Raw genomic sequence first — 27,925 nt, 5'->3', positions numbered from 1 at the left:
GACATGGGCTGGCCCAGTGACCCTTGGCTCTGGAACTCTTGCTAGTGCTCTCCAGGCATGGATCCAAAAGCACCCAGGACCTTGGAGCTGGGTCTGGCCCTGCGACCTGTGTGGCCTCAGGCCGGCTGACTCATTCATTGAAACCAAATTTCTGAGCATTTGCTCACCTCCCTTTCAGCAAGGCGCCACCGCCCCTGAGTAGGGGACCTCCCTGTGTTTATCCCTTGCAGCCTGCTTCCGGCTAGTGGTTCCCAGGACTCACAGGAAAGGGTGTCAGCTGTCATCTTGAGTGACCTTGGTTCTGCCCAATGTCTTGGTCTCCCAGAACCAGGACACTCTCTCTCAGGCCCCATCAGCGTCTTTGCCATCATTTAAAGGCAGTCCCTCCAAAGCTCTGAGGGCCCGCTCTGGCCACAACCTCCTCTCCTCCCACTTGCTTGTCCATTCTCTGACCACAGGTGCATCTCCAGGCCTCGGGTGACTGTACTGTCCCTGACTAGGGGCCCACTCAGGCCATGGACTCTTCTTCTCTTCCTTAATTGGTACACTCTCCGGGACTCTTCATTCAAGCCCTCTCCTGCCCCACCCGCCTGAGCCTTCTATCCTGCCGTCTTCAGCCCCCCACCCCCACCCCACCGCCACCTGGGTGAGAGTCTCGCACCAGGGCTGAGAAGTGCTGTGCCCTTCTGCCTTGGCTCCAGGGGTGTCTAGAACACAGTCCAGTACCTCGAAAGTAATTGGTAAATGTTTCCATAATGAATTATGCTGCGTTTGAAGAGTTGGCTTGCTTTTCCTTTCTCGACTTTGGATCTCCTTCTTGCTCCTGAAGCTCTGAGGGCCCTCGCGTCCTGTTTACGGACAAAACAGAAACTTTCATTGCTGGAACTGGCCCCCCCACAGCTCCGCCTCTTTCCTCTTGTTACCAAGGAAGACTGACCCAGACTAAGGCCAGCCCGCCTCCTCCAGACTCTGAATAACTCCCCCACCTTCCCTTTTGTGAACTCATCCCCCGTGGAAGTGTGGAAGATTCTCATCTCACTGTGCTTGTCCCTCATTAACCACACAAACCCCCGCCTTAAGGCCACCTCCCCTTCCAGCTGCTTCCGCTCTCCCCACCAGCCTGGCTCCTCCGGAAAGCCCCTGTTGCCCTCTTCTAGGTCCTGGTGGGGGGTTGCCCTCTTCTAGGTCCTGGTGGGGGGAGGGGCCGGACGCTCTGGTCCCCTCTCCTAGGTCACTGTCACCTGCTCCCAGGGTTTTAATTAATTACACCTCTTGCCTTCCCCGCACTAATACAACCACGTGCTCAATGAGTATTATAGAAATGCAGCCTTACTCTAGGTCACTTGGGATCGCGCCGGCCAGGGTCTCAGACTGGCCGGCCACGTGCACATCCCCTGCCAGCCTTCTGGTGTGTGAGCGGCCCCACGGTGGAGCAGACTCAGTTGGGGGGAGGGGTACCCCCAAAAGAGGGAAGTCTTGATCAACTGAACTTAGCAGAAAAACTCACGCATTTGACAAGGAGAAAACAGGATCTGGGAACAGACAGATTTTCTTTCAAGGACTGTGACCCAAGTCACCACAGGAGGCTGCAGGCCATCTTGGGTCCCCCAGATCGGAAGCTTTGCTACAGTTTCCATGAACACAAACCTGATGCCGGCAGGGGTGGCCCTGGCGGGAGGCCCCGTTCCCAGCCCTGCCCATCCACACGCCCTGCCCCTTCCGAAGGACTCAAAATCGCTTTTCCAACGGGCCTCCCCACTAGTGAATGCAAGCAATGCCCACGCTCTTGACCTCGGGGAAGGAGACGCTGGAGACTGCGTCACCCTCGCAGGCCAGGGCCTCACTTACTGGAACCCTGGGGTTACCAAAGCGCCTCTGGGCTTGGAAGCAAGCATGACTGGGTGTGCGCCAGTGTCAGAGCTGGCACTTGAGGGACGAAACCACACAGGGCTCCGGGCAGCATGCTACAAGCTAGCTGCCACCGGGCAGTGGACGGGAATGAAGCCGGCTGAGGCGGCAGTTTCAATGGGGACATCAGCGCTCTCCGGTCCATGCTGCGTCACCCACCCTGCCTGCCTCGGGCATCCACAGGGACTTCACTGTGCTGCAGAGAGGGTTTTTTTTTTGGGGGGGGGGCTGGCAGCTCGCCCAGGGCCCCTCAGATGCAGCAGGGCCGGACAAACTCCTGCCCCCCGACTCCTAAGCCAGGCCCACGTGTCCCCTCAACCGGGTTTTGCTACAGTAACTAGGAGGACAGAGGACCCACGCCACCCGATAGGCCGGTTTTGTCCATTCAGAGAGGGCAGAAACCCAGCCCTTGGGAGTTGTGCAGTGTGGGGTCGGAGGGCGGGGGTTGGAGGGGAGCCTCCCCAGGAGACAAGGACTGCTTTCCTGTCCTTTCAACAAAAGGAGCAGCACCAGAAGCGAATGGGAGGCTGGGACATAGGCAACGGCTAAGTTCGGCTAACTCGCAGATGCTGGAGAGCTTGCAAACCCTCCACTTTACAAATCCTACTTGAAACGGAAGCCTTGTGCTGAAAGGCACCCCTTAGATCCTTTCTTCTCAGATACAGCGAACACTGGCCAGATTGTTTCAATTTCCGAATTTATTAAAATGATTAACCTCAATACTGCAAGTGCATGTACAAAATATTCGTAAAAAATGTTTTTAATGAAACGTTAAAGAACTTACCTCAAATGCTGAAAAAGTCCTTTTTTTTCATTCTTTCAGTACAAGGAATACATTGTATCTCAAAGGTATTACAACTCAGCAAAACAATTTAAAACAGTAATTTGAAAAATGATTGAAAATCGAACACTTTACATGTATTTTTATGATCATCTCCTAATTCTTACAATGCCAAAAATCTTTACGAATCATTGCGCAAGCTCAAGCTTGAAGTTGTATGGAACGCAGCCTCTTCCAAGTGGTCACCGTGTCACCCGTGTGTGGCTCTCACCATCCCACACGGGGAAGTTCCACGGCGGAGCCTGAGCAGCTCCGAGGCCCCCACCTGGAAAAACGGAAATCAGGTTTCCCTGAAAGGTTTGTGCACCCCAACCCCAGGGCTCCGCTGCTGGGGCCCCCGGGGAAGGTCAGCCTCGAAAAACGTAAATAAGTTACTAAAATTAAGCTTCGAAATGGAGAAATGTGGTATTTTGTGACTTTTTCCTTTAGGGGGAAATTCCTGAAATGGCTGTCGTTGGTATTCCGGGAGACGGTCTGAGACTGAAGTCTCTGAACCTCTTCAACATGCTCCACACTAAGGCGGGAGTGAAAGGGGTGGCCCACAGCTTTCTGGTACTTTCCAGACACGGAGTCTATGCTCGACCTTCCTCAGTGGCTGGAGACTCACTTCTCCCCCGAGGGACAACGTGAGGACAGACGTGGTCCACAACGCGCTCTGAGGGCCTCGGGACAGAACCCGGGGGGAACTGTTCTGCTTCGCAGCGGGGGACGGACCACACGCGGGGCAGGGGCGGGGGCGGGGGGTGCGGCAGGGAAGCGGGTCTGCACCTGCCCTCCACGCTACCTGAGGGGTGACCTGCATGGGACAGACGGGAATGAGGCGACGTTTAGACCACACGAGTAACTCCTTAGAAGAACGTGAGGAGAAACAAAAACTCTACATTGCAAACACTTTTATGAATATTATTAATTTCTACATGGAACCCCTATTGGCAATTATTTTATGGGACTCAGTTTAAAGGATGTTCCCCAGAACCTGGCAACCAGCAGGAATCACCAAAAGTGAGAGTAAGCATTGAGGTTTTCTCCACTGGACTTTTTGTTACGGGCAGATTCCTTTTAATATCTTAAGACATGGGCTACTTTTCTATAGACACTACACGAATCCCCTAAACCGATCTTACTCAGGAACACTGTATATCTGAAAGTACACGTACACATTTCCCAGAAGTAAGAGACCCAATGGCGTCAAACACCTGCTACAGCTTTATATTCCCAAATTCTTTGTCCAATGATTTGTAAAATAATCCAGAGAAATGAAAGGTTGGTATTGAACATAAAATAGTAATCAAAAATTTGCTCATTAAGTTACTTAAAATTAATTTCTCTTCTCAAAGTGCTTCAAAAAAAAAACAAATTAAATCTGACTCCTCTTTTCATTTAACTGATAATATAGTCAAAAAATCTTTGATATTTTCATACATAAACTAACATAAGCCAAGAACTCCCACTGATGCAGTGCTTAAAACTATATATTTTATAATCTCCTATTTTATTGGCATGAATATTTCTAAACTTAAAAACCTTCCTGGTAAGTTCTTTTAATTTCTTATGACAAAAATTTCTCACAACACACAAATATTTACAACATATACATTGTTCTCAGTTCTTTACATTGAATTTCAAAGACAAACATTTTTATAGGTTACCACAGAACAAAAGCTGTGACTCATGTTTTTATTTCATAAACTATTATAAGTTAAAGTGAATAGAGTTTTTAATATTCCTTGTAGCATTTTACAAGTGCAACAGAAACCTTGAAGACCCAAATTAAGAGAGCTGTAGTTCATTAGATAAATGTTGCCTGTTGTCATCACATTGTTCACAGCAAAGTTTTGAAAAAATAAGCACCAATCATTCTTGCAAAGAACAATTTTATCTAAAAGGATTGAAAAGTGTTAAATACAAGGTCTTTAATTTACATGACAAGCAATAAATACACGGACTCGGACCGTGGCCTCCGCACTGCCGCTCTTGTACAGAAAATGTACTGGAAAGTGAGCGGTCACACGTGTCATTGTACTTTTTTTTTTTAAAGAAACCAATTCGACTCCCGACCGAAGGTTTGCTCTTTTGAGCAAGGCCACGCACAGTACACCTGGGCCAGCGGACAGTGTGAAACTGACAACTCCGAGGTGGGGGGACATCTAGCAAATAAATCAAAAAGCCAAAGATCATTGCTGGTGATATTAGCATATACTAGAAAACCTTAATATGCTGCTACTATGATTTGTTTTAAATTATTGTTTAGTCATATATTAAAGAGCCAGTTGATGCTCTTGGTTAAAAAAAAAAAAAAAAAAAAGAAGAGGAAAAAAAAAAGGAAAAAGAAAATTGTGTAGCCACATTATTGTTTTCAACGTCCCGTGTGGAAAGTCGCTATCACTGTACAATTTCGCTTGAGCCTTTATTTTACAACTGGGCTTTCCCTCTAACTCAGAATTGCACGTAGGAAGGCTATTTAAAAAGTACAATAAAAATTTGCACAAATCAGACTCAGGGAGGTCAGCGGGCTGTACACTTTCTACAGTACGACGCTGCTAAGTGGAGAGACGAGGGAAGCGCGGCCGCTACGACGGTCTCGGGGGAGGAATTACTGACGGGAATTTGTTTTTATTTCTTTAAAGGAGGTTTCCCAGGCCAAACCGAGACCGCGCTCACGCGTTGAGCCGCAGCGACTGGTCTTCTCTCCTCCGGGAGGAGATGTCGATGTCGATGGAGTCCTTGCCCACGATCAGCCGCAGGCGCTTGGCCGGAGGGAGGGGAATGAAGTCGTCCTCGAAGTCCTCCTCGTAGTCCTCGTCCTCGTCGTCGCCGTCGGAGGAGGACGGCTCGTCCGTGCTCTCCTCCCCGTACCGGCCGTAGTCGTCCACTTCCATGCGGGACTCCAGCAGCGAGAGAGGGTCGCCGCAGCACAGCCCGTTCTCGCGGAGCCCCTCCGGGTGTGGCCCCCGACCCTCCTCGTCGCGCTTCAGCTGGATCTTCAGTTTCGTGGCGCTGCTGCCCGAGCCTGAGTTAAAGCCGTTGTTGAGCTTGGCCACATACAGGTTGTTATCGTTCTCGTGGTCTTTGCTTAGCTTGATGCTTATTTTTGAGGAATTCATGCCGTCGCTCTCCGGGTCGTTGGTCTTGCTGCTGCTGTCGTGGCGCCTCCGAAGAGTCAATTTGGGGATCCCAGAGTTATTCTCCAGGATCAGCTGCGCGTCATACCTGGTGATTCGCCTCTTCTTTTTACTTTTTGCAGTTCTGAAGCCGTCCTTCGTCTTGAAGCTGTCGGACGTGACGACCGGCCCGCCGCCGGGCGAAGGCGCCCAGTCCGGGTAGGCCCCGGACGCGGGTTCTGGGGCGCCGTGCTCGGCCGGCTCGCAGGGGGCCCCCAGCACCTCGGGCGCCACGCCAGCTTCTCCAGGGGAGTCCGGCCCCTCGGCAGGTTCCTCGGCTTTCGCCAACGGTTTCCCAAGTTTTCCTTGCCGTGATTTCTTCTTTGACAGGCCGCTGTCACTCCTCGGACACTTGGCTTCCCCGCTGGGCACTGCCCCGGGGGTCAGGTCCCCCTCCTGCGCCGGGGCAGCCGGCTGCTCGCCACCACTGCCGTCCGGGCCCGCTGCTGGCGAGCCGCTCTTATAGTCGTCCGACGGGCTGGGATCCAGCGGGAGGTCAGAGGGCTCCTTCGGGGTCGTCCTCGTCCGCGCGGACCTCCTGGTGGTATAGGCGCAGGGGGTGCCGTGCCCCAGCGGCGGGGCACCTCGCCCGGAGCCCGCCCGGTGCTCCCGCGCCGCGTGTCTAGTTAAGCACCCGCCGGCCGCCGCGGCCGGAGCCGGTCCCTCAGGCTCCTTCTCTTTCTTGATGGGTAAGTTTTTATACAGAACTACTTTGGGCTCTTTGAGTACTAAGTTTCCCATCTCGAGTTTTCTAGAAGCGCTCTTTTGCTCCAGCCGTTTGCAATGATTTCTTAATTTTATCTTTGAAAGTAAAGGCTTTGTAGGCTTTTTCAGTTTCTTTGGTACCCTGGAATTGTTTACATGAGTTAGCTTAGATGAGGTAGAGTTGGAAGAAGCTGGAATTCTTGACATAGACTGCCTTGTTAATGTTCTGTTCTTGCTGTTCTTTTTCACACCGACGGAAGATTTTCGGTTAGGAGCTGCAAGTTAAGAAGAAGAAAAAAAAGGATGAAAACCAGCCCGGGGAACACAGGCGCACTCAACACACCGCCCAAACCTGCTGGCTACGAGAGGGTTGGATCAGAGCAGCGTGTGAGGGGACCCCGCTGGTCTCCGCCGGCACACGGGCACCCCCATGCCGCCTTCCTGTAACTTCCCAACCGCTGCCTCCGGTTTACGGAGCGCCTCGGCACCTCCTGCAGCAAGGACCTGCACTCCACCCAGAGCTCGTCCATAACCCGCTGTGATACTTGTCCGACACGTAAGTATTTCTTTTCCTCAGTTATTTCCTCGAGTCTTTGTAAACTTGAGGAAAAATCAGATTTTCTTTCACAAATTCTCAACATCATTCAAGATAGGTTTCTAAAACCCGTGACTCATGGACTCAAAGAGAGGATATTACTTGACTGGTGATGCAGAACACACACGTCATCGCTGAGCTCTAACACACTCTACCACGGTGCTTTCAAACAAGCAAGAGAGACCCTAAGAACTATATACTGTCAATCCCACAACGAGCTGCACTACACAAAGTGCTTGCTCCCACTCCGCGAGGACCAGCAGACTTCCAGGGGCGGCAGAGCGTCCTCGGCCGCATCCCTTCAGGGACTGCCCGCTGCCAACCACCAAACCGAGGTGGGAAGCAGCAGCCTGTGACTCGAGTTACACTCGTGAGACGAAGGGGGATCCGACTTCCTCTGGACAAGCGTATGGAAAGGCTGCGAGGACCCTCCTGGGAATCGCCAACCCGAGGGCCCCGATCAGATTCGCAAAAAGGCTTATGGGTGACTCAAGTTTAAGCTGCTTCTGCAGGGAGCTTGACCTTACCAGGGACTTTCTGCTGTCTGTATGTTTTTCTCTCCGTTGTTAGGACCTGTATGCACAGTGTTTCACCGGAGTCCATTTCTCAATTCCTTATCGTCCCCCCCCAGCCCCCACCTAAAATCCCTTCCTCATCAAACTACCCCGGAGTCATCCACTAAGGAAGCTGAGATGACAGAAGTAATAATCCCCACTTCTCAGCAGAAGACAGGGAGCGTAAAAAGCGATTATGGGTAAACCGAGCACACTGCCCGCAGAGACTGTCGCCGTGGACTTGGCCAAGGGTTGCCAGGGCGACGGCTGTTCCCTCTGCATGGCTAAGCCAGTAAGTTAGCACTAGTTAGCTTCTACTGAGAGAGAACAAGAATGCGCTACAAGCACTCCCAACGTGTCAAACCACCAAGAAGAGAAGGCTCTGTACTCAAGGGGGTCTCATGAGAGGATCTGGGGTACCCAGACCAGCCCAGCTCCCAGGAGCGAGCACCTGGACCGGACCCAGAAGGCGCTTCTCCGTGCGGGCTACCCACCCCGAGGCGGCCGCTCGTTCTCAGAACAGCGGGAGTCGTGGTTTGGGCGCCACTCGGCCGGAGAACTGACGTCGCGTGAACCGGAACCAAACTCGCTGGAAACGATTTTTTAAAACACGAGCCTATACAGGGCCTTCTTTGGTTATAGGATTTCTTTATGCTCACGAGGCTTCCTACGAGGTCCACTGAAGACATGTGCTTGCTGGTGTGGGCGCACGCCGGCGTCCGGCACTTTGGCCTTCTCGAACTCGACTGTGAAGTCCCCCGGCTCGGCTCAGACTCCTCAAGGACCACTCCAGGACCAAACTTGGTGGCTGTCAGCCTCCTGTTCCTTTTGCCGCCCACTCCCGCGCCATGCCCGCACCACCCCTTCAACCCACACGCACCCCACGCGCCGGACCGCAAGCCCGCTGCGACCTGGATCCAGCTCGTCCCTCTAGTGAGACGGCCTTCGGCAGCCCTGGAAAACCTTGTTGTGCCGTCCAGCGGCCACTGTCCAGCCCTGCCCTCCTCTTCCTTTCTCTGCAGAATGGGACACTGCTCACGGTTTTTCTTCCTGAAAACTCCCATCCCACTGGCTGCCCACAGGGGCACACTCTCGGGTGCCCTGCCCTCTGCCCCCCGCAACTGCATGCCTCAGGCCTCTGCTGTCCTAGACCCTCTGGAAACTACACGCCTTCTCTGGGTGACAGGCACCCACCCTGCCCCCCGCACGGCTCTTACCACTGATGCACCGGCAGCTCCCAAGCCACCTTCTCTAGCCTCCCTCCTAGATTACAGATCGGTAACACCACACACCTGCCGGCATCTAGACCGTCCCGAAAATGGACCCCTCATCACAGCCAACATGCCCCCCGAACTGAACTCAGCATCAAGCTTCATGGCTGCTCTCCTTCTAAATTCTCCATCCTGCTCAGGAACACCACCATCCACACAGACAGCTGTCCAAGCAGACAGTGAGAGATCACCCCGCCCTCCTGCTTTCCCTAACCGCCTCCCCCAGTCAGCCACCATGTCCCGTGGAGCCCCCTCCTGCGGCATCCCTGCGGCCATCTACTTCTCTCGCTTCATAGCCCCCTGCCTGAACCACGGCGACTCCCTCCCCTACTTTTTCTCATCTCTCCCATCGCTTCCCCAACAGCCTGTTCTCTACCCTGTGGCTGGAGTGACTTTCCTAGTACAACATGTCACTGCCGGGCTTTAAGACTTTTCAGTAACTGAATGCCCTCAGAATAAATCCAAAAGTTTCAACAATGGTCATATTCCTCCTTCCTACCCCCTACTCCAGCCACGATCTACTTTCCTTATTCGGGTCCTACACTCATCCCGTGTCTTCATTTATGAATTCCCTCCACCCTGAAGACACTTTCCTAAGCCAGTCCCCTCCCCCCTTTAAGACTCCACTTAAGAAATGCTTTGCTCAAGGAGACCGTCAGGACTTTGTACAAATGACCCTTTCTGTTTTCCAAGCTCCTGAGATCCTCCTTAGTCTGGCTCGTATCTTAATCCATTAGTTGAGTCTCATTTTCTGGTGATTCTGAATTCACCCCTGCTTCCAAAGGACTCCCTGGCTAGCCAACTGTGGGACCCACCGACAGGGCGCTCGCGTTTGTGTTCTAAACCACACAGAACGGACGTGTTGGATGCTATGGATTTGTTGATATGGAGATCTCACTTACACGTGTTCGTGTACTGGTCAGTCTAGACTTTCATTTTAAAAAGTTTCTCAACAAAACCCAGCAGAGGTATGATCATCAAGTCCAAGGTCAGAAGAGACCCAGAGAAGCTGGGCAAGGCCAACGTGAGCCATGTGACGAAGATGGGAGCCCTGCGGGCGCCAAGGGCTCCTCCTGGATGGGTCTACACTGTCCTGGTTCAGGAGGATAGTGATGGTAGGCTCGAGGAGGAAGACAGCAGCCACACTGCCAACGAATGGGAGTCTGTGCAGGGACCGAGGACTCTGACTCAGCAGAGATCAGGCACCCCTGCGGCTCCTCTGGCCTCGGCGCAGCCGCACCATGGGGCGACTCTACGGCCTGGCGGCGGGGACAGATCTCCAGTGCACAAATCAAAAACAGTCATTCTAGGTGCAGAGACACATTCTTAGCAATTATTATATACTGATGCTGTGCGAAATGGCCCAATCAGTATAATCTCAATCCTAACATGCCTTCTTCGTAGTGCTACTAAGTCCACGGGGCAACCGAATGCGTCCGGCTGAGCGTGCCTCAGGTTGCCCACCAGCAAGGGGGAGAGCCGGCATCTGGACTCAAGAGCCTCCGTACTAAGTATGCCACAGAGTTACAGTGGCGGTCCCTGCTCCCGGGGACAGGACCCACACGGCACGGCCCTCTCCGCCACCTCACAGTGCCCTCCAGATCACCAGGCAGCCCTGTGTGGGGATCGAGAATGACCGCCGACACGAGCAGCGAAATGACATCAAAGCTTCCTGTGCGCCTGGGCTGGCTTCGGTACTGGCAAGGCCCCAAAAACGCACACTATACCCATAAACCAAGGGAACATGAGGGCCGGCCACAGCCTGGCATCTTCAGAACTTGAAGATCCAGAAAACCCTGAGTGAGACTGTCGCGTTCAGTTCAAGTCTGTCAGGCACAACAAGCATCTTCCATCGGACATGACCAGCCCAGGCCGGCAGGAGCCGCCTGCACCGGCTGTCGGAGAGGACCGAGGAGCATCCTACCGGCTCAGCTTCAAGGAGGGTTCAGATCGACCGTGAGGTCTGTGGCCGCCGACAGTGAGAAGCGGGTGGCCCCGTCCGCTCTCTCTAGGACAGGCGCTCCAGAGTGAAGGTAAACGCATTCCACCCGCCTTGTCTTCCAGGCCTCACACTGACCCGTGGCACTGGCACGACTCACACCTGGTTCGCGGCACTACGGGGGGGTGTGGCCTAGCCACGGAGCCACAGGAGGCCCAAGACACCACGCTCTTCTAGTAATGGCCTTAAAATTCAGGCTTGTGGGCTGAATTTGTGAAAATGGATTTCTGGTTGTCTCCTCTTTCCAGATGCGAAAGCCAAGAGTCAAACTTGCGGCTCTAGAGACACCTTCAAGAAGAGATCTGCGCAGAAGAAATAATTTTTCTCCCGACTAGGCAGAAATGCCTCTAAAAAAGAACACACAAGCTGTTCACCGCCTCCTTTGGGAGAGGCTCGGGCAGCCTGGGCTTTGCTCCCAGCTGCGATCTCAAAAATTCCTTCTTTCAAACAGATAGGAGGTTATGGTCGAGACACAGACACCAAAAGCAATCCCTTCTGAAAGAAAACCTGTGGGGACCTGACAGGACACTGCTGTGATGGCCTAGCGGAGGGCGGGCAGCGAGGGCTGCTGGTGGTAAGCCTCCAGCTCCTCCAGAGCGTGGGGCCGCGTCTGTCAACTCCAGCGCCCGGCCCCCCACGGCAGCGCCAACCACCCTCCCAGTTCTCACAACTGTAATCCTGCAGAAAGGTGATCTCAACCGTCAGCTCCCCCCCATCGGCAATCACTGGGGAGCGCTGCATCGCCCCTCGGTGAGGCTGAGACCCCGGGTCAAAGGCACCCCGGCTCGCTCTGCGCTTGCAGCCTGCTCGGCGTGACGACCCGGGTGCTTCCCGCACCCCGGGGGACGGGCCCGAGTCTCAGACATCGCCGCAGCTCTCCAGCAACTAGGAGGCTTCTGAGGATTTGGCTTACTAAGAAATACTCCCCAGAGGGCCACATGGTAGTCGGCACACTTTCAGTGGCTGCCTACGTTACGCTCTTTTTGACTCCGTGGTGTACTGAATTCAGTATGCATACAGTAGGAATAGAGTTAATGCCCCCCGTGTCACAGCGCCGTCCGGCGTGCGCAGCGTGGTGGCCGTGTCCGCGCTCTGTAGTGTTTCATGCATGTATTTCTAAATCAGGCTTCACAAGTCTCCAGTTTCGCCAAGGAACCAGACTCCGAAAACAAAACGTTGATTATGTTCCATTTATTGTGAGAACCAACAGTCAACAGCGAGTGGCGGGCTAACTGCGCTCTTTCTGCTCACTTGGGGCAGGGACACTGGACTAGGAACACGGTACTGCTCTTCCGCTACGGGGTGACACCTGGCCCCTGGCCTCCAGCAGCAGGTGGACGCAGGAACTCACGGCATGACGTTACCCATCGCGGGAGAGGCCTTCCCTTCTCGCCTGGGTTTTCTGCAGGGGAGGGCTGCACCGCGCTGGGTTGCAAACGGCTGAAGATGGGGTGGGGGGAGCCTTAAGCAACGTGACTTCCAGAGGCACCAAGGCGCTACCAAGGACCTATGGCCACCTGGCACGGCAAAACAGGTGTCCCTAGGGGTCACTGAGTCAAAACGTGGAAACTTGATTCCTGTCAGAAACAAGTCAGACTAACGCGCCTACAGCTTTAGTGGCAACGAGAGGAAACTGGTGTTACCCAGAGGAAACCGGAAGCCACGAGCATGGTCCCAGGACTTCAAAGTTCCACAAACAGGACGCACTTCCTTTTGCCCAGCTAGGTTGGCTCCGCTTTCTTTCCTCCTTATGCTCCGTTCTGTTTCCAGTTTCCATATTGTCTTGCCCCCACGCATAACCGGTATCTTAATGGCTGGCTTCTTCGTGGCACCTCTCTTGCGGCTTTCCGCGGTGGCCAGGGCACCACGTCAGAGGACCAGCGACCTTCCGAACGCTCCTCTATCGCAACTCTGAGCCTGGGAGCTGGTGGTCTGGCGAAGGGGCTCAGTTCGGTTGGAAAGGGCAAGGAAGCGACAAAAAGGTGGAAGCCATGAGGCCAGAGCTATGAACTGCCCAGGCTGGCGTCACGTGTGCTAAGGGACTGGCTCGGCCTGGGGACACGGATGTGCCTCCACACCTCGACCCAGTCCTTCGTCTTCCTGTAGGACCTACCACCATGGCCACAGTCAAACTAACACCTTGAAAATGTTTCTCTCAAACACAGGACGACCCTGGAACACATGATGAAGAATGTAGTATCCAGTTACCAGGAATTCAAGAAAAGCAGACAGTTCAGTCTAGAGGACAGGACTGAATCTGGAGGCGGGATCCAGACTGCTTTTACGCTCGGATCGTTTCTAGACCCTTGCGGTGCTACTGAAGCAAGGGAGTCCCAGAGCTTCTCTCAATATTTAAAAGATCGAAACTACTGAAGTGAAGCACACTTTAGAAAGACAACTGTGTGAAAATACTTTAAATAATAATAATAATAATAAAAGAAGATAGATGCTTATCAATCTCCCTTACTTACTTGCATTGTTTTTTTCCTGAGTGGTATCTGCATCAGTGTTAGAGCTGACAGATTGACTGTCTGAGTTTTTGCTGCTGTCACCTAACTTTTTAAGCCTATTTAAGCGTTTATCTGTCTCTCTGAGTCCGTATTTGCTATTGATAACAGGAGCAGGTGCAGGCAGTCCCACTCTGGATTTAAAAGCACCGGTTCCCCGTCTGAAAGAGAAAACAGCACAGGTTAAACAGACAGTGTCCTTACTCTAAGGTCAGGTGCTGAGGGCTCACAACCGCATCATGTCAACAGATGCGGCGCGCTGATGAGGCCTCATTAATCACTGGTAATCTGTCAAGTGTAGGACTCGCAAAGAATTAAAAATGTATAGAAAACTAATGCAGTTCTATCCCTCTAGACTTTAAACAACAAATTATTGTGGCTATTATCAACTGATTATTCACTGCCCATAAGAAACTCCTAGACCCTGAAGTCCAGGTGTAGATGAAATAACTAATTTTTCCATTTCAAAGCTGGTTGAGTCCAGAGTCAGGTCTACATTGTGGCTGAATTAACCCACCTGTGAACTGTATTCCAGCCCTGCTCTACGCATCTTACTTCTACAACACTTCATATTAAGAATTAACAAATTAAAAAGGAATCAGAGAATTTCCATAAATTAATTCATTACTTAGAACTTGATGTTAGATATAGACAAATATTAACTAAAAATCTATGCAAGGCGGCTACACTGTATCAGTGAAAATCTGACTTCTAGAACAATAAAAACTTTAATTTCTTTCATGTTACTAAGATAAACATGAATGACCATAATTAACACAACGCTACTTAATAAAGGGCATTAAAAGACTTGCTTTTATCACAGGACAAGAATCATTTGTAGCTTACTCTAATAATTTCTAGATTTTAAAATAATTTCTATTTTTATATAAATTCTTCTGATATGAAAGTGCTCAGGAAAGGCTCTCATCGACCTTACTGCACATAGCTCTGCAGACATTAACTTTATTCAGTGAGTACTGGTGAATTCCTACACAGCTCAATTCGAGAATGTAAGTTAGTGAGGTTAAAAAAAAAAAAAGGTGCTACATATTACAATTAAAAAATGAAAAATCCCTTTGGTCAAAATTGTCTTCACTGACTTGCTTCTGTCTTCAGCTTGTCAATGAAAAGCTGTACAACAGGCTTTGAACACACAGTAAGGCTGAGGGCGCCCTCTAGTCCGGGAGCAGGCCCGGCCTGCGCAGGAGCCCATGCGGTTCCCTCCTTTGAGGATGTGGCTGAAGACACAGCAACTCCTCCCCCAAGTGACCACAGGGCTCCACTTTCAGCTAAGGGACAACAAAACTTTCAATTCCCCTTCCTACCACCTTACCTCTTATAGCTTAGGGGGCACACATCTAAACCCATCACCAAAACCATCTCTGGCAAGTAGGGTGAGCATTCTTGCTTTCTATATCTTTCCAGAACAGAGCTGGTATTCCACTTTTAGTATCATTTCTGCAAAAAAAATCACAACAAACTGGGAACCTGGGTGGCTCAGCTGGCTAAGCATCTGCTTTCCGCCCAGCTCACGAGCTCAGGGTCCTACGACAGAGTCTCGCATTGGGCTCCCTGCTCAGTGCGGAGCCTGCTTCCCCCTTGGCCTCTGCCCCTCCCCTGCTCGTATGTGCGCGTCTCTCTCAAAATCACAACAAACTTATTGTGTGGCTGCCTCAGTTCTGAGCTTGGGAAGTGTGTTAGAAGTCATGGTGGAGGGGGGGGGGCGCCTGGCTCAGTGGGTTAAAGTCTCTGCCTTCGGCTCAGGTCATGATCCCAGGGTTCTGGGATCGAGTCCCGCATCGGGCTCTCTGCTCAGCAGGGAGCCTGCTTCCCTTCCTCTCTCTCTGCCTGCCTCTCTGCCTACTTGTGATCTCTGCCTGTCAAATAAATAAAATCTAAAAGAAAAGAAAAAAAGTCATGGTAAAACGTCCAGGTAATTGTTACCCAGACAGGCAAGCAGTTCCCACTCTACTCGACACGAAACGTGTGCAGAGAGAAAATGCAGAAATGTCAAAGGCGATTTTATCTTACAGGGGTCAAGAGAGTAATACAGTATTTTGAGATATTCCAGATCTTTCCCCCATAACCTACAACATTTTTGGTTCATGTCTCGAAAAATGGGCCATACTTAAATTATGCTTAAATACAAATAATCACAATGGAATTATTTTTTCTAGAAATTAGAGGGTTTTTTTGTTTTAAGTAAAACTCCACTATTCCTCTGCTTCTCTACTTCCCTGCTTTTCTCTTTCTAATGTACGCAAGGGAGACGCGCTCCAGCGTGCGCAACGAGCAGAACAATCCCAGACCTAAGCCAGGAAGCGCAAGAGGCGGGTCAGCCGCCTGCACGCCCGGAGCCGCGGTACCAGCGCTAACCGGCTGCCCGTGTGTCATCCCCTGCTCCTCTGCCACGGTCCACGCACCCGTCTATGCGGTTAGTCCTTTTTAAGCAAACAAAACCAAAAACACAACCAAAATGTATGGTAACACTCGGCAATCCGCTTTATCGTCATGCGACGGACAAACACATCTAAACTGAACACGGGTTTTGGAAACTGTATTTTTTACACTGAATGAACAAACACTCCATGGTGTGGTCAATCATTCCACGTCGGTGGTCAGTGAAACGTGCAGGGGTTTGTCTTTGTCTGCCGCCGTGAGCACCGTCCTTGCGCTGCTTGCAAACCAACTCCTGACTAGCGCGGGCTATTTCCACAGGAGAGACTCGTCCATGGGGGACTGACCCCAGGCCGAAGGCGCACTTACTCTGAACGATGCTGTCAGACAACACACGGCCCTGCTAACGGGGGAGGGCCTGCTCCTCCGCACCCTCACTGCCCCTACAGACTCTCTCACCTCCTGCCAACTGGACAGCGACAACGAACACCTGATCACTCTTCTAACTGCCTTGCTGATGGCCATGATTTTCCGTGCGGCAACCTCCTCACCTTTCTCTTCTAGAGTCTGTCTTTGGAGCTTCCAGGAGCTTTCTGTTATTCGGATGATTAGCGTTTTACCGACTGTTTTCCCTTCGTTTCACCAGTTGTCTTTGATTTTACTTTCGACATTTGAAACCATTTTTGTATTCACTGTTTTTTTTACCTTACTTCTTTCAAAACATCTCTACTACACCAAGGTTAGAGGGCTATTCTCCTATTTTTTTCTAACAATTTTGCATTGTATTTTAAAATTTTAACCTTGAACCCATCTTGAACTCAGCTTGGTCTTCTTCCAGATGCAGAACGAACGATACTAACATCATTCATTAGACAAATCATCTCCCCGTGTGGGGAATCAGATCTCACACACATTCACCTCTGTTTCAGGCCTCTCTGTTGGTGTCCTTTTATCCGTCTGTCCTCTTCTGGGCCAACAGCATCCAGTGTTGATCACAACAGTTTCCTGGCTACTTTTGATACCTACTAATGCAAATCTCCTCTAACTCTACTTTAGAAATTGTTTCTTGGCTATCATCAGACATATTCCCATATAAACTTAAAAAAAAATCTAATCCTTCATATTTTTTGGTCCCTCGTTGAATTTATTTCTCACATTTTCTGCAGTAAAATCCACAGCACTTATTCAGGAACCCATTCCATTCCCAACAGCGATCATCAGGATGGTGATAGCCAGAAAGGAGCATCAAACGCATCCTGGACGCTTACCGATGAGCTCGGAGCCTTCGTAAGCCTTCTCGCCCGCCTCTCTCATCCTGCAGCCCCTGGCAGAGCGCACGTGTGCATGTCCCTGTCTCTGCTGCCCTCACAGCTGGCATCGCACTAAGCCTGTCCACCCAGCATGTACCAGACCTTACCTAAGTCAACTACTCAGGTAACCGCTTACTAGTAACTGGGTGAGTCCAAATCCTCTCACCCTCTTGGGTGTTCCTAAGACTTTCAAGAACATTTGCGATCAACCTTTAAATCGATGTGCTCAAACAGTGTGAAAAGAGCCTTGGCTACTGCCGGGAGTGAGCCTTTCCACCATGAACGGATCTGCTCATGTGTCTGCTAACTCCTCCCACTAACCCTGTGGGGGAGGTGGGCTTACCCCCACCTGGCCAGTGGGAAACCGAGTCTTCCAGAGAAATACCTGAGGAGCAGGACCCACACGATTCCAGGAAAAGAGCAGCTTCAGGCCGGGTTCGGAATCCCGAGTACACGGTTACATTTCCCCCAGCCGCCTCTGAAAGCTGATTCGGCATGCCATTTGCTGCGTTCGTTCATTCGGTGACTGAGTATTTATCAAGAACCCACTAGCTAGTGCCAGGCACTGTTCCCGAGGCTGGGGATACAGCGGGGATACAGCAGCAAGTGAAAGGCTGAAAAATCTCTGCCTCCGTAGAGCTTCCGTTCCAATGGGCAAATGACCAGAAGCCATAGAGTAACCTGACAGCTAACATCTGAGAACTGACTGTGCTGTTCTGTGTGCTTCATGGGAAATAACAAATTTAACCCTCACGTGACCCAGTGAGCTCGCTTCTAGTGTTATCCCCACTTTACAGATGGGGTAAGTGAGGCACAGAGAGCACCTAAGCTGCTCAAGCTCTCACGACTGACGAAGTACGGCCACAGTGTCTTAGCTCCGGCAGACGGCACTCGGCTCAGGCACGTCATGAGGCATTATTCAAGTATAATTAAACCACTTCGTGGACTAGAGCTCTTTTTGTGAGGGGCTCTAAGATTTAACCAACATTCAAACCACTATTTATGCAGAAAATAATTTTTTTACACCCACTCCCCACTCCCCCCCCAAAAGAGGGAGGGGGCAAAAACTCAGCGGCACCAGGAACAGGTTTTCTGCCATTCCTTGTGGCAAGGACCACGGTGACAGGAGAGAAATGGCCGGGGCAGCACCAGGGCTCTAGGCTTCTGCTGTCTCGGGACACGGGGCGATACTTCCAGCTACCTGAAAAGAGGGGAAGGGAGGCCTCTGGGGCATTCCCTCTCTCTCTGCAGGCTGGCTGGCTGAGGCTGGGTGTTTCTAGTGGGAGAAGCAGCAAAAGCAGTATGAAGTGGACAGGCTGAGGGCTCTGAAGTTTGGCTGCCCGGGGTTCAGACACTCCCGTTTTTGTCCTTGCCATGTGGACTTGTCACTGGTTCTCTCTCTCAGGATGGCCGTGAAGGCCGAACGAGTCAGGGTTCGTAAAGCACCTAGCACAGCACAAGGTAAGAAAAACGGACCCAAGAAATCCAGGTTTGCTCCGCTGTGTGGCCTGTGCCAATGTGCACTGCCTTGTGACAGTACTTCCCGCAGCACTAAGCCGGACAAGCTCGTGAGGTCACCTCTGGGAGCTCTTCTATGCAAAAGCCAGTGCAATGAGTGAGTGGGAACCAGCAGACCCACCACGTCCGATCTGGGGGATTTCTATACGCACTCTAGAATCCTGATGGGTCACAAGAGGTTCCTTATTAAGGAAGAGACAGAACTCAGGAATTATGAAAAGCATGGACATCAAAACATAAAAATTCCTGTGGTGAGCACAGCAGAACGTGAACACAGGCCGAATCACTATGCTGCACACCTGAAACTGATGTACTGTGGTGTGTCAACTACACTCGGATAAAAAAATTAAAACAAACAAACAAACCATAAAAATTCCAGAAGCCACAGTTTGGTAATACCCAAGACAACTTCAGGCTTTTTACCAAATTATCAGTGGTGAATGTCACCTGCCATTTTTTGGGCAACCCCACTCTGCACTGTGTGTGTGTGTGCGCGCGCACACGAGTGTTATCTCCCATTCTCTCTTTAGGCACACTGGCACCCTGAGCTACCCAGAAGCAGCAGCAGCCGGCAGTAACGCCTCACAGGCTGGAGCGCCAATGTCCCTGAAGAGCTCTGCATGTTTGGCTGCGCACGCGCGCTGTGCCAGGTGCAAGGCTACGGGACACAGAAGACCACCGTGCGCGGAGGAAGTGACATCAGCTCGTGCCCACAACCGCCTTACTTGATACGCTACCTTTCACAAGTGTAACACTCGCAGAACTCGTTATTTTCTCCAAAAAACCCGTCTCCGTAATAACAAGAAATCTCTTCTCCAGGCTCAATGTCCCTCAGGGCCTTCACACATGCCGTATCGCGACCGGTTGACACAAACTGAAATACAAACGGCTCATTAAGAGACTCATACGTGAGGCAGCAACAAAACACAGGAAATAAAAAAGGTCTCTGCTTACCTTGCAGTTAGGTCTGCAATCTGAAAAATGTCCAAAAGATAAAGTCAATTAACTGTAGATAAGATCTGAAACACGAACAATTACAGAAATCGGAAATAAGCTTTCCACAAAATTTTACAACTTGCGATAGAAGTTTATGTCCCAAGTTCAACCACATCATTATTTATTTACTAAGCTGGTGGGGAAAGATAAAGATGTCCCATCGCCCACCTCCTCTGCAGGGAGACGAGGTTTTAGGCGGTCTGACGAGGCCACGCCAAGTCTTAGCAGTCCTGCCCGCCACTCGCACCCGCCCGACAAGCACAGCTTACCATGGTTTATAAAGGCGGCGGGGCCAAGCCAGAGCTGAGCACAGTTTTTCCTTGTGGAATACATGACACTGAAGTCGTTCTCTCCATGTCTAAGTAGCATGTTCTCCTCAATTTCTGAAAGTTCGGCAATACAACCCACCAGTAATTCTATTTTGTCATTTCGTTTCCTATTTAAAATATGTCATGTTAAAAATTACTAGTAATTATAAATAACAAGGCTTCTTTTTAATAAAATAAGCCTGTCCAATCAACAGTAGGAATTGAGAATGCCTCGCTGTGTGTCTACCAGCTGAGCCCCTGGGGCCTCCACCAGGCTCCGTCCTCGCCCACCCCGGCCGCCCTCTCTTGCCCCGCGCCCCGGCTGCCTGTGCGGCTGCCTGGCTGCTGAGACCCCGGGAGGCACTGCAGGCCGGAAGCTGCGCCCCCCCCCCCCACCGCCGCCGTCTGCGTCCCCTGCAGCACGCACTGTTGTGTTCTGTAGGCGGCAGGGACTCCGGTACCCGCGGCCCTGAACGCCGCCTGCTGACAGTGGATGAGGGAGACAGAGACAAGCAGGAGGAAACGCCTCGGGGACCCAGGACTGGGATGCCACCCTCTAGAGCAGCACCATCCAAGAGAAATATGACAGGAGCCGAACACGGGCTCCTCCGCGTTCTAGCAGCCACATTAAGAAAGGAAAGACCAGGGCGCCTGGGTGGCTCAGTGGTTAAGCCTCTGCCTTCAGCGCAGGTCATGATCCCAGCGTCCTGGGATGGAGCCCCGCATCAGGCTTTCTGTTCAGCAGGGAGCCTGCTTCCCCTCTCTCTCTGCCTGCCTCTCTGCCTACTTGTGATCTGTCAAATAAATAAATAAAATCTTAAAAAAAAAGAAAAGAAAAGAAAGACCAGGTGGAATTACTTTTTGTGTATTGTAGCCTAATATACCCCCAATCCTATTCCAGCAGGTCATCAATAGAAGAACTATTAATGAGAACTACAGTTTAATATAACATCTGGCACATAAGCACAGAGACAGCTCACACTGAGCCACAAGTGGCTGGTGCCCACTGCACTGGACAGCACAGTTCTAGAAGACAAGACCTCAAAGTTCAACATCCGCCTACAACACAGGGAGCCTGCGCAGCAGGGGACCGGGCTCGAGATGCTCCCTCGCACGCTCACGTGCACACGCCTATCCCAGAGGCCTGGGCACGCTGCTCTTTGGCCATCCCATTCTCAGGTACCTGATTCTAACCTTTTTGCTATAAAAAATACTGAAGGGATTGAAGGCAGCTTATGAGAGGGGCAACACGTTCCTTCTCCTGGGAGATAACGTAAGAACAGGCATCAGAAGAAACACATAATCCCACATTCTCTCTCTCCTAAATGACTTTCCTCCCTCCTACCTGGGCTCAACTTCACCACCCGACTTACACGGGCACATATGTCTGTGTGGACATTGGGGCAGGCAATGCAGCAGAACATTCCCACCTGTGAAAGTCCTAGGATCATTAAGACTTCACACCCCACCTTCCTCTAGGCCAGCAGGAGATGGACTCTTGAAGCCAGGGGCTCCAGCCCTGGTGCCTACAGGCTTTCAGCAGCCTCATCGCCGAGCTGCACTGCACTCAGGTTCAGTAAAAGGAAGACAAGCAGTACGGTGGCTTAGGGACAGGGTCTGGCTCAAGTGAAATTTCTAATTTTGTTGTCCTGACCCAGGTCACTGGGCCAAGGCACTGGCACTGCCCTGACTTCTGTACGGTGAGCTCTGGCTTCACTCTTCCTACAAGTTTCTCGGCACTTCCGCAGTTACTGAAGAGAGCTCTTTAATTAATACGAAGCTATGGGTTTATACTAGTATAATAGTTACCACTCTTTTGTTGCAACTATTTTGGCTCCATTTTGTTCGGATGAGTATCTATTACAAGGTAATATTTCAAATCCACTGTCAGTTGCAAACATTCGCAAGTAAATAAATACCTAAAACAGAAAAAAAAAAGATATTAACTTTGTATCAAATTGTTTATCCTATTAGACCTGCTCAGTTATAAAAGCAAACCATCACTGACAATGTAAAACATTTAAGATAATTAAGTAACAAACTCTGTTTCAGTATTCACCAAAATTTAAGCTTGTTTCCTTTTATCCAAACAGAAAAACAACATTAATCTTATCAATAAACCTACATGTTCCTTGAATAATTTCTCCTGCATTTTGTTCTTGTTGAGAAAATAATGCCGTGCCCATTCTCCTGAAGTCAAACATTTGAAGGCTTTCTCCAAGTGTTCATCTTTCTTAAAACGTTCAATGACTTCCTTTAGTTCCTCTTGCCTTCCCTTAATAGGCCGAAATCTGAACAAAATCAAAACATTCACTTTAGTTATCTGTCATCATCCCTGGGACACTGCTGTGTGCTCCTGAGATAAGAGATAATAACCTAAAAACAGCCAGGCTTAAAAAAGACAATAATCAATAATCCTGATAACTACTGCTCAAGTAACAGTGCTCACTAGGAACTAGAACTTCTCTTTCTTCAAACTGTATGTCGATATTTTTATTTACTGTTACCTCATTTAACTGAGAAATAACCAGAGGACTCCGATGAAAGCCATCTGATTTGGGCTCATGCTAGCCAGCTACTTTGGACGGTACAAAATATCTAGAACAGAATGCGTCTACCTGAGAGTTAGAATGACAAGATTTTTTTAAAACGTGCAGAACCAAACCAGCAGAGTGCGAGGCAATGAGCTTCAGAGGAATGAAGCAAACAGCACCGCGCCATCAACAACATTCTCCATGTGCACAGCTAGAAAAATCCCAAACCAACTAGTATCCCAGGAGCTCCCAAAACACGTCTTAACATTCTAACACCCAGGTGAAATCAAGCTTTGATAAGAGAGCGAAGGAGAGTTTTGCAAAAAGCACAACTCTAGTGGGGATACTGCTGGACCGGTGATCTCAAAGGGAAAAACCGCTGGGGCAGAATCCTGAAGGGCCTCTATGTAAAGCCAGCCATGCCTTCAGAATACTGCACCATCGTGGCCCGAGAAAGACTCTGTCAAGCCCCTTATTCTAAAGCTGTGTTCTCTCAGTAAAACGTGTACTTGCATCTTAATTTCAAAATTTCTTCTCGTGTCAATTTCCTTTGATTTATTTTCCCAAATAAAGTTCTTTTGTTTTTGGAATGTCCAACAATAAAATAGGAGCTAGACCGCTATTCAAATAAACTGTTAAGAAGAAACTTATTAGTGGTGGAGAAGAAAACGTATTTGAACTACGCATCTTACTCCAACAATTAAAACTGCACGTCTTGCGAACGCTGCGCGCACGAATGTGGAAGTAAGATCTGGCACTAACTCCAGCACGGGGAGAATCCAAGCAGAACTTTTTTCCAGGTAAGCCATCACACAGGCCCTCATCACGTGTCAGCGAGATTTCAAGCCACAGCACCTCACCAAGCATTCTTTACTAGGCGCTGCATGCACAGCTGGTGTGGAAAAAATAGGAGAGAAGACACGACCGCTGCTCTTGAGTGGAAAAACCCTCTGGGACTAAGAGACACACACCCGCACCCAGCGGCTAAGCAGGGGCACGGCTCCGCTGCTGCAAGGGAACAGGGTACAGTCCACGGCCGACAGCGCTTCCAAGTGTGGCGACTGTAACTGAGGGTAAGGTCCTTTTGGGAAGGGCTTCTGGCGTTGACGGTGACTGAGCAGTGAGGAGAGTGGCGGCGGCAGAGCGAGGGCAGCTGAAGCAGAGGATCTTAACGCGGGAGAATTCAAAGAGTTGAACAGGGGCTGAGAGATTCTGCTTGGCCAGCAACACTGAGGCAAAGTGCTGGATCAAGGAAGAGGGTAGACGTGAGCCCCCGAGTGGGGGGAGTGCTGTTTACTGGACAGGACCCCTAGAGGACCTCCACTCTAGAAATGCAAGCTGACGCCCGCCGGGAACCAACAAGCACAGCCTCAGGCGTCAGTAAGCCTCCCACAGCCAGTGGGTGGAAGTATGAGACTCCAGGCGCATCCCGGAGAGAGCACACGACCAAGGGGACAATGCCCGGTATTATTTTCCGGCTCCATCAATCAGCTCACCAGCTCTCACAGGCAAGCGAGTGCAAGTCCTTGAACAATTCAGAAGGTCTCTAGGCTGTTGGGAAAGGGTTTCGGGGAACCACTGCTAAAAGGATCTACAAAATCCCCTGCAGAGTTGTGGGAACATCCACACTGCCACACCGACAGAATATTAAACCGCTCACTCGGAGCCACCAGAAGAGACCTCGTCAAGACTGGCTTTCTTAGAAGACCTGACCCCTCCTGGCCCCAGCGCTGCACTGGGAAGCTCCCTGCAGAGAAAGGGCACAAAACGCCCCGCAGCTGTCGGCTCTGGCACAGCTCCTCGAGCACGCCAGACTATGAAATGGCGGGAAAGAGAGGACCCACGTTTTGAGAAGGAAGCAGAAAAGCAATCGTTCACTTAGAGCAGATGCGAGCAGTCACCTGCAATGGCGGCGGCGGGGAACCGGGCCGTCTTCCCATGTTTCACGCTATAAACTGACCCGACGACTCGATGCCTTAGAAAGCAAGCCCAAGTCAGGGCGAAATCCACCTAAAGCTCTAAGAACGCGGCAGATGTAAGCGACAGCCCTGAAACGGAGAAACGGAGGCTGGCTCCTCCCGACAGGCTTTCTGTGCGCGCTCCGCTGCGGGACACTCGCCCTCCCTCTCTGAAAACACCTGCCAGCTCTCCCTGGTTCTGCTTCCTCTTTGTTCACGATGCCAAGTAACTCACACGCTGACACCGACCCGAGACAACCGGCCTCGGTCTGGGGGCAGTGTGTCTTGGGTCTCCCGCGCCCACTTTGTTTCTGCGTTCCCAACTTCGACTGCTTCGAGCACAAACAAAACCCCTGCAACTGTCCCCTGCTGCTACCCACTGGTGAGGACCCCCATTTCACTTTAGATGGCATTTCCTGTCCAAATGCACTGTCGCAGCTGGCTGCCACAGGCGTGAAATGACAGTGAGGCAAAGGAGGAAGAGACGGTTCTGGGTGCAGACAGAAGGGGACGGAACAGGTTTTTGATGACCCTATAGGGGCGCATCAAAACCACCCGGCTGGCAGTTCAAGTCAAAGCCCATTACAGCAGATACTGCAGGGAGATAAATTACGGAGTAACGTAATTGTTACAACTAATAGGGCCAGAGCAAAAGGCACTGAAAACCCTAGGAAAAAGTGAACTATTTTTTCTATTACTGAGGAGAAAAATACCCTTTGTCCTCACCTTAACCACAATCGTTCTAAACCGACCACGCAAACTGTACAAAACTACCCTCACACCATGGTTCTTAGAGCTGGAAGAATATTTAGGTTATGCGAAACGAAGCTCTTGTTCCATCAGTGAGGGAAACAAAGCCTCATGAGGACTGTTAATGGAGGGACTATTACTACCAAGGCCTTGTGCCCAGTGCCACTCTCTGACGCGGACGCTGAGGGCCCTCTGCTGCTTCATGATCAGAAGAGGATCTGACCTGCGCTCGCCACTGAGCACAGCAGAGCCCAGCCAGAGACTGGGACTGGACGCAAATACCTACTTTTGAATTCGGTGTCTGGGGGGGTGGCAAATGGCATGGTAGGGCAGACAAGAGACAGGTCTCTGGCATTTCCAAATCAGTATGTCCCTCTTCCCTCTCTTAATACAAACTTTACAACTTGAAATGAACCAAACGTTTTTCTCTTCCCACATGTCTGATCAATGGCTGGTATAAGAAATACAAAAATATGTCACTTAAATCATTTATTATTAAAAAGGGCAGAAAGAAACATGAATTCACACTCCCACACACCTGTTCCCCATTCTTTCCAGAGACTGACTTCCCAGGTTTTCTTGCTATTTGGTTTTGCTGTTTCCAAACCCAAGGGACCACTGTGGCAATGAAGGGAAGCGGCAGGTGTGTGTTAGCTGTACTACTGTGCCCTTCCATTAGCATGTACACCCAAGAGCTGACTGGAGGGAGGGGGAGAGAGGAGGGGGACAGAAAAAAGGGGGCAAGGGAAGGAGGGAGGAAGAGAGAGAAAATGCTCAAATATTTAAGATATAAAATAAGAAGACCGTGAGGCCACACTGCGAACGCATTTCCCCTCTGAAGAAAGTTCGACTGCACACGGACAGCTGGCAGACGCTGAGGAATCACGCTAGAACCACAGCTCCTCATTCCTTCTGGACCTGAAAGGAAACGACCACCAGACATACCTGGCTGAGTCCTGCAATCAGTGCTCAGCTAATCCCAGGGGGTGACTCCTGATCTTTTGATGAATGCTTTCTCTTAAAATTACCCTGTTGTGGAGCACAAGTGGTTTTTTCAATGCAGCTATTACTAACATCAGACTATTTTAAACGGTTTGCAAAACGCTCTAAAGATCGTCTTTATGCTGACACCTCCAATTACTTAACACAAAGGAACGCGGCACGGACTGACACAGGTTAGTTGGTATCTTCTTACTGTTCATAATGTGCTCTACCTACCTCACAGGGTTGTTGTGAGGAAAACTGTCAGATTTTGAAAAATGCCTTGAGCTCCTCGAAGGAAAGGCGCTATATAAATGCAAAAACAAACAACAATGATAAAAACTATTTGAATAAGTTGTACTTATAACTTCTAAACAGACGTTCAATAGTCGTCATCCCAAAAGTCCTAACCACACTGTGACACCCAAGAGCTCTGGGAAGCTGTGGGCAGACTCAGCACAGTAACAAAGGCCAAGGTGCCCAAATTCTCCTTCCCATGCGACATCCTCTCTCCCTCGATCACATTAAGTTAGAACGCCTAAAAATGTCTTTATGTTTTCTAATCAAGCACTTGATTTTAAAGTCGCATTTAAAGTAATTTATAAATTCTCACCCCACAATGGATATTAAAGCCAAATACATAAATAAACAAAATTAGATGGTCACAGCAGTCAAAGGATAAGATAGGCCGAAGTATAAACTGGATTAGAAAATAGAGAAAAGTTCCAAAATTCCTGGCAAAATTCTCCCCATTTCTTGTGTTATTTCCTGCCCAGCGCCCCCCACTCCCCAGGAGATGGGAACCTCCAGGTCATGCCGCCTATGACAAGGGGTATTAGCAAGGCGTTCACCCCTGCTTTAAACTATCACCTCTCCACGTGCCTTTTTGTTTTTTTTTAAGATTTTATTTATTTATTAATTTGTGAGAGAGAGAGAGAGAGCGCATAAGCAGAGGAGCCTGATGTGGGACTTGATCCCAGGACCCCGGGATTGTGACCTGAGCCGAAGGCAGATGCTTAACCAACTGAGCCACTCAGGTGTCCTTCTCCATATGCTTTTAAAAAAATCAGAGACAATTAAAAAAAAAAAAAAAAATCAGAGGCATGACTAGCAACTCTGCTCTCTGGTTGAAAGGAAGAATTTCATATTCATAATTAACAGAAGTCAACTAAATCTAAATATTTCCTAATAAATTGAAATTACCACTTTATTTATACCATTTCTAGATAATCATGGTATAACCGTTGACTTACTTGTCCGTAAATGTAGGGATCTATCAAGATTAAAACATAAACATTCATAAAGGAGCCAGCTAGGGAATTTTTTTTTTTAAGATTTTATTTACTTATTTGACAGACAGAGAGCACAAGTAGGCAGAGAGGGAGAAGCAGCGGGAGAGGGAGTCTCAAGCGGACTCCTGGCTGAGTGCAGAGACCGAAGCGGGGCTCAATCCCACGACCCCGAGATCACAGCCTGAACTGAAACCAAGAGTCGGACACTCAACTCACTATGCCACCCAGGTGCCCCAGACCACACGTTTTTACACGAGCGTAGGAAACTACCGATAAGAAACTTTTTAACACTGATGACATCATGACAAAGCTCAGTAGGTCAGATGGCCTAGGACCTTGC

General features: G+C 50.2%; 1 protein-coding gene across 7 annotated transcripts in view; it reads right to left on the bottom strand.

Moving 5' to 3' along the window:
- Window positions 1-2,588: 2,588 nt before the first annotated feature.
- KMT5B (lysine methyltransferase 5B) overlaps window positions 2,589-27,925 on the bottom strand; it is a 53,575-nt gene continuing 28,238 nt past the window's right edge. For 4 of the 7 annotated variants that reach the window (XM_044260050.1, XM_044260047.1, XM_044260048.1 and 1 more), the window contains exons 4-11: window positions 26,531-26,599; window positions 22,196-22,361; window positions 21,880-21,989; window positions 20,032-20,198; window positions 19,721-19,740; window positions 19,504-19,640; window positions 13,506-13,702; window positions 2,589-6,890 (exon numbers count right to left, since the gene is read on the bottom strand). In XM_044260050.1, the coding sequence (XP_044115985.1) occupies window positions 5,407-6,890; window positions 13,506-13,702; window positions 19,504-19,640; window positions 19,721-19,740; window positions 20,032-20,198; window positions 21,880-21,989; window positions 22,196-22,361; window positions 26,531-26,599 (2,350 nt within the window). In that variant the 3' untranslated portion in view covers window positions 2,589-5,406. Of the gene's footprint in view, window positions 6,891-12,210; window positions 13,207-13,505; window positions 13,703-19,503; window positions 19,641-19,720; window positions 19,741-20,031; window positions 20,199-21,879; window positions 21,990-22,195; window positions 22,362-26,116; window positions 26,231-26,530; window positions 26,603-27,925 lie in introns of those variants that run through there. The other 3 variants (XM_044260052.1, XM_044260053.1, XM_044260046.1) reach the window with 3 other exon arrangements.

The sequence above is a fragment of the Neovison vison genome, chromosome 7 (assembly GCF_020171115.1).
Source record: "Neovison vison isolate M4711 chromosome 7, ASM_NN_V1, whole genome shotgun sequence".
Lineage (NCBI taxonomy): Eukaryota > Metazoa > Chordata > Mammalia > Carnivora > Mustelidae > Neogale > Neogale vison.
This window is presented reverse-complemented; position numbering and strand designations above follow the sequence as displayed.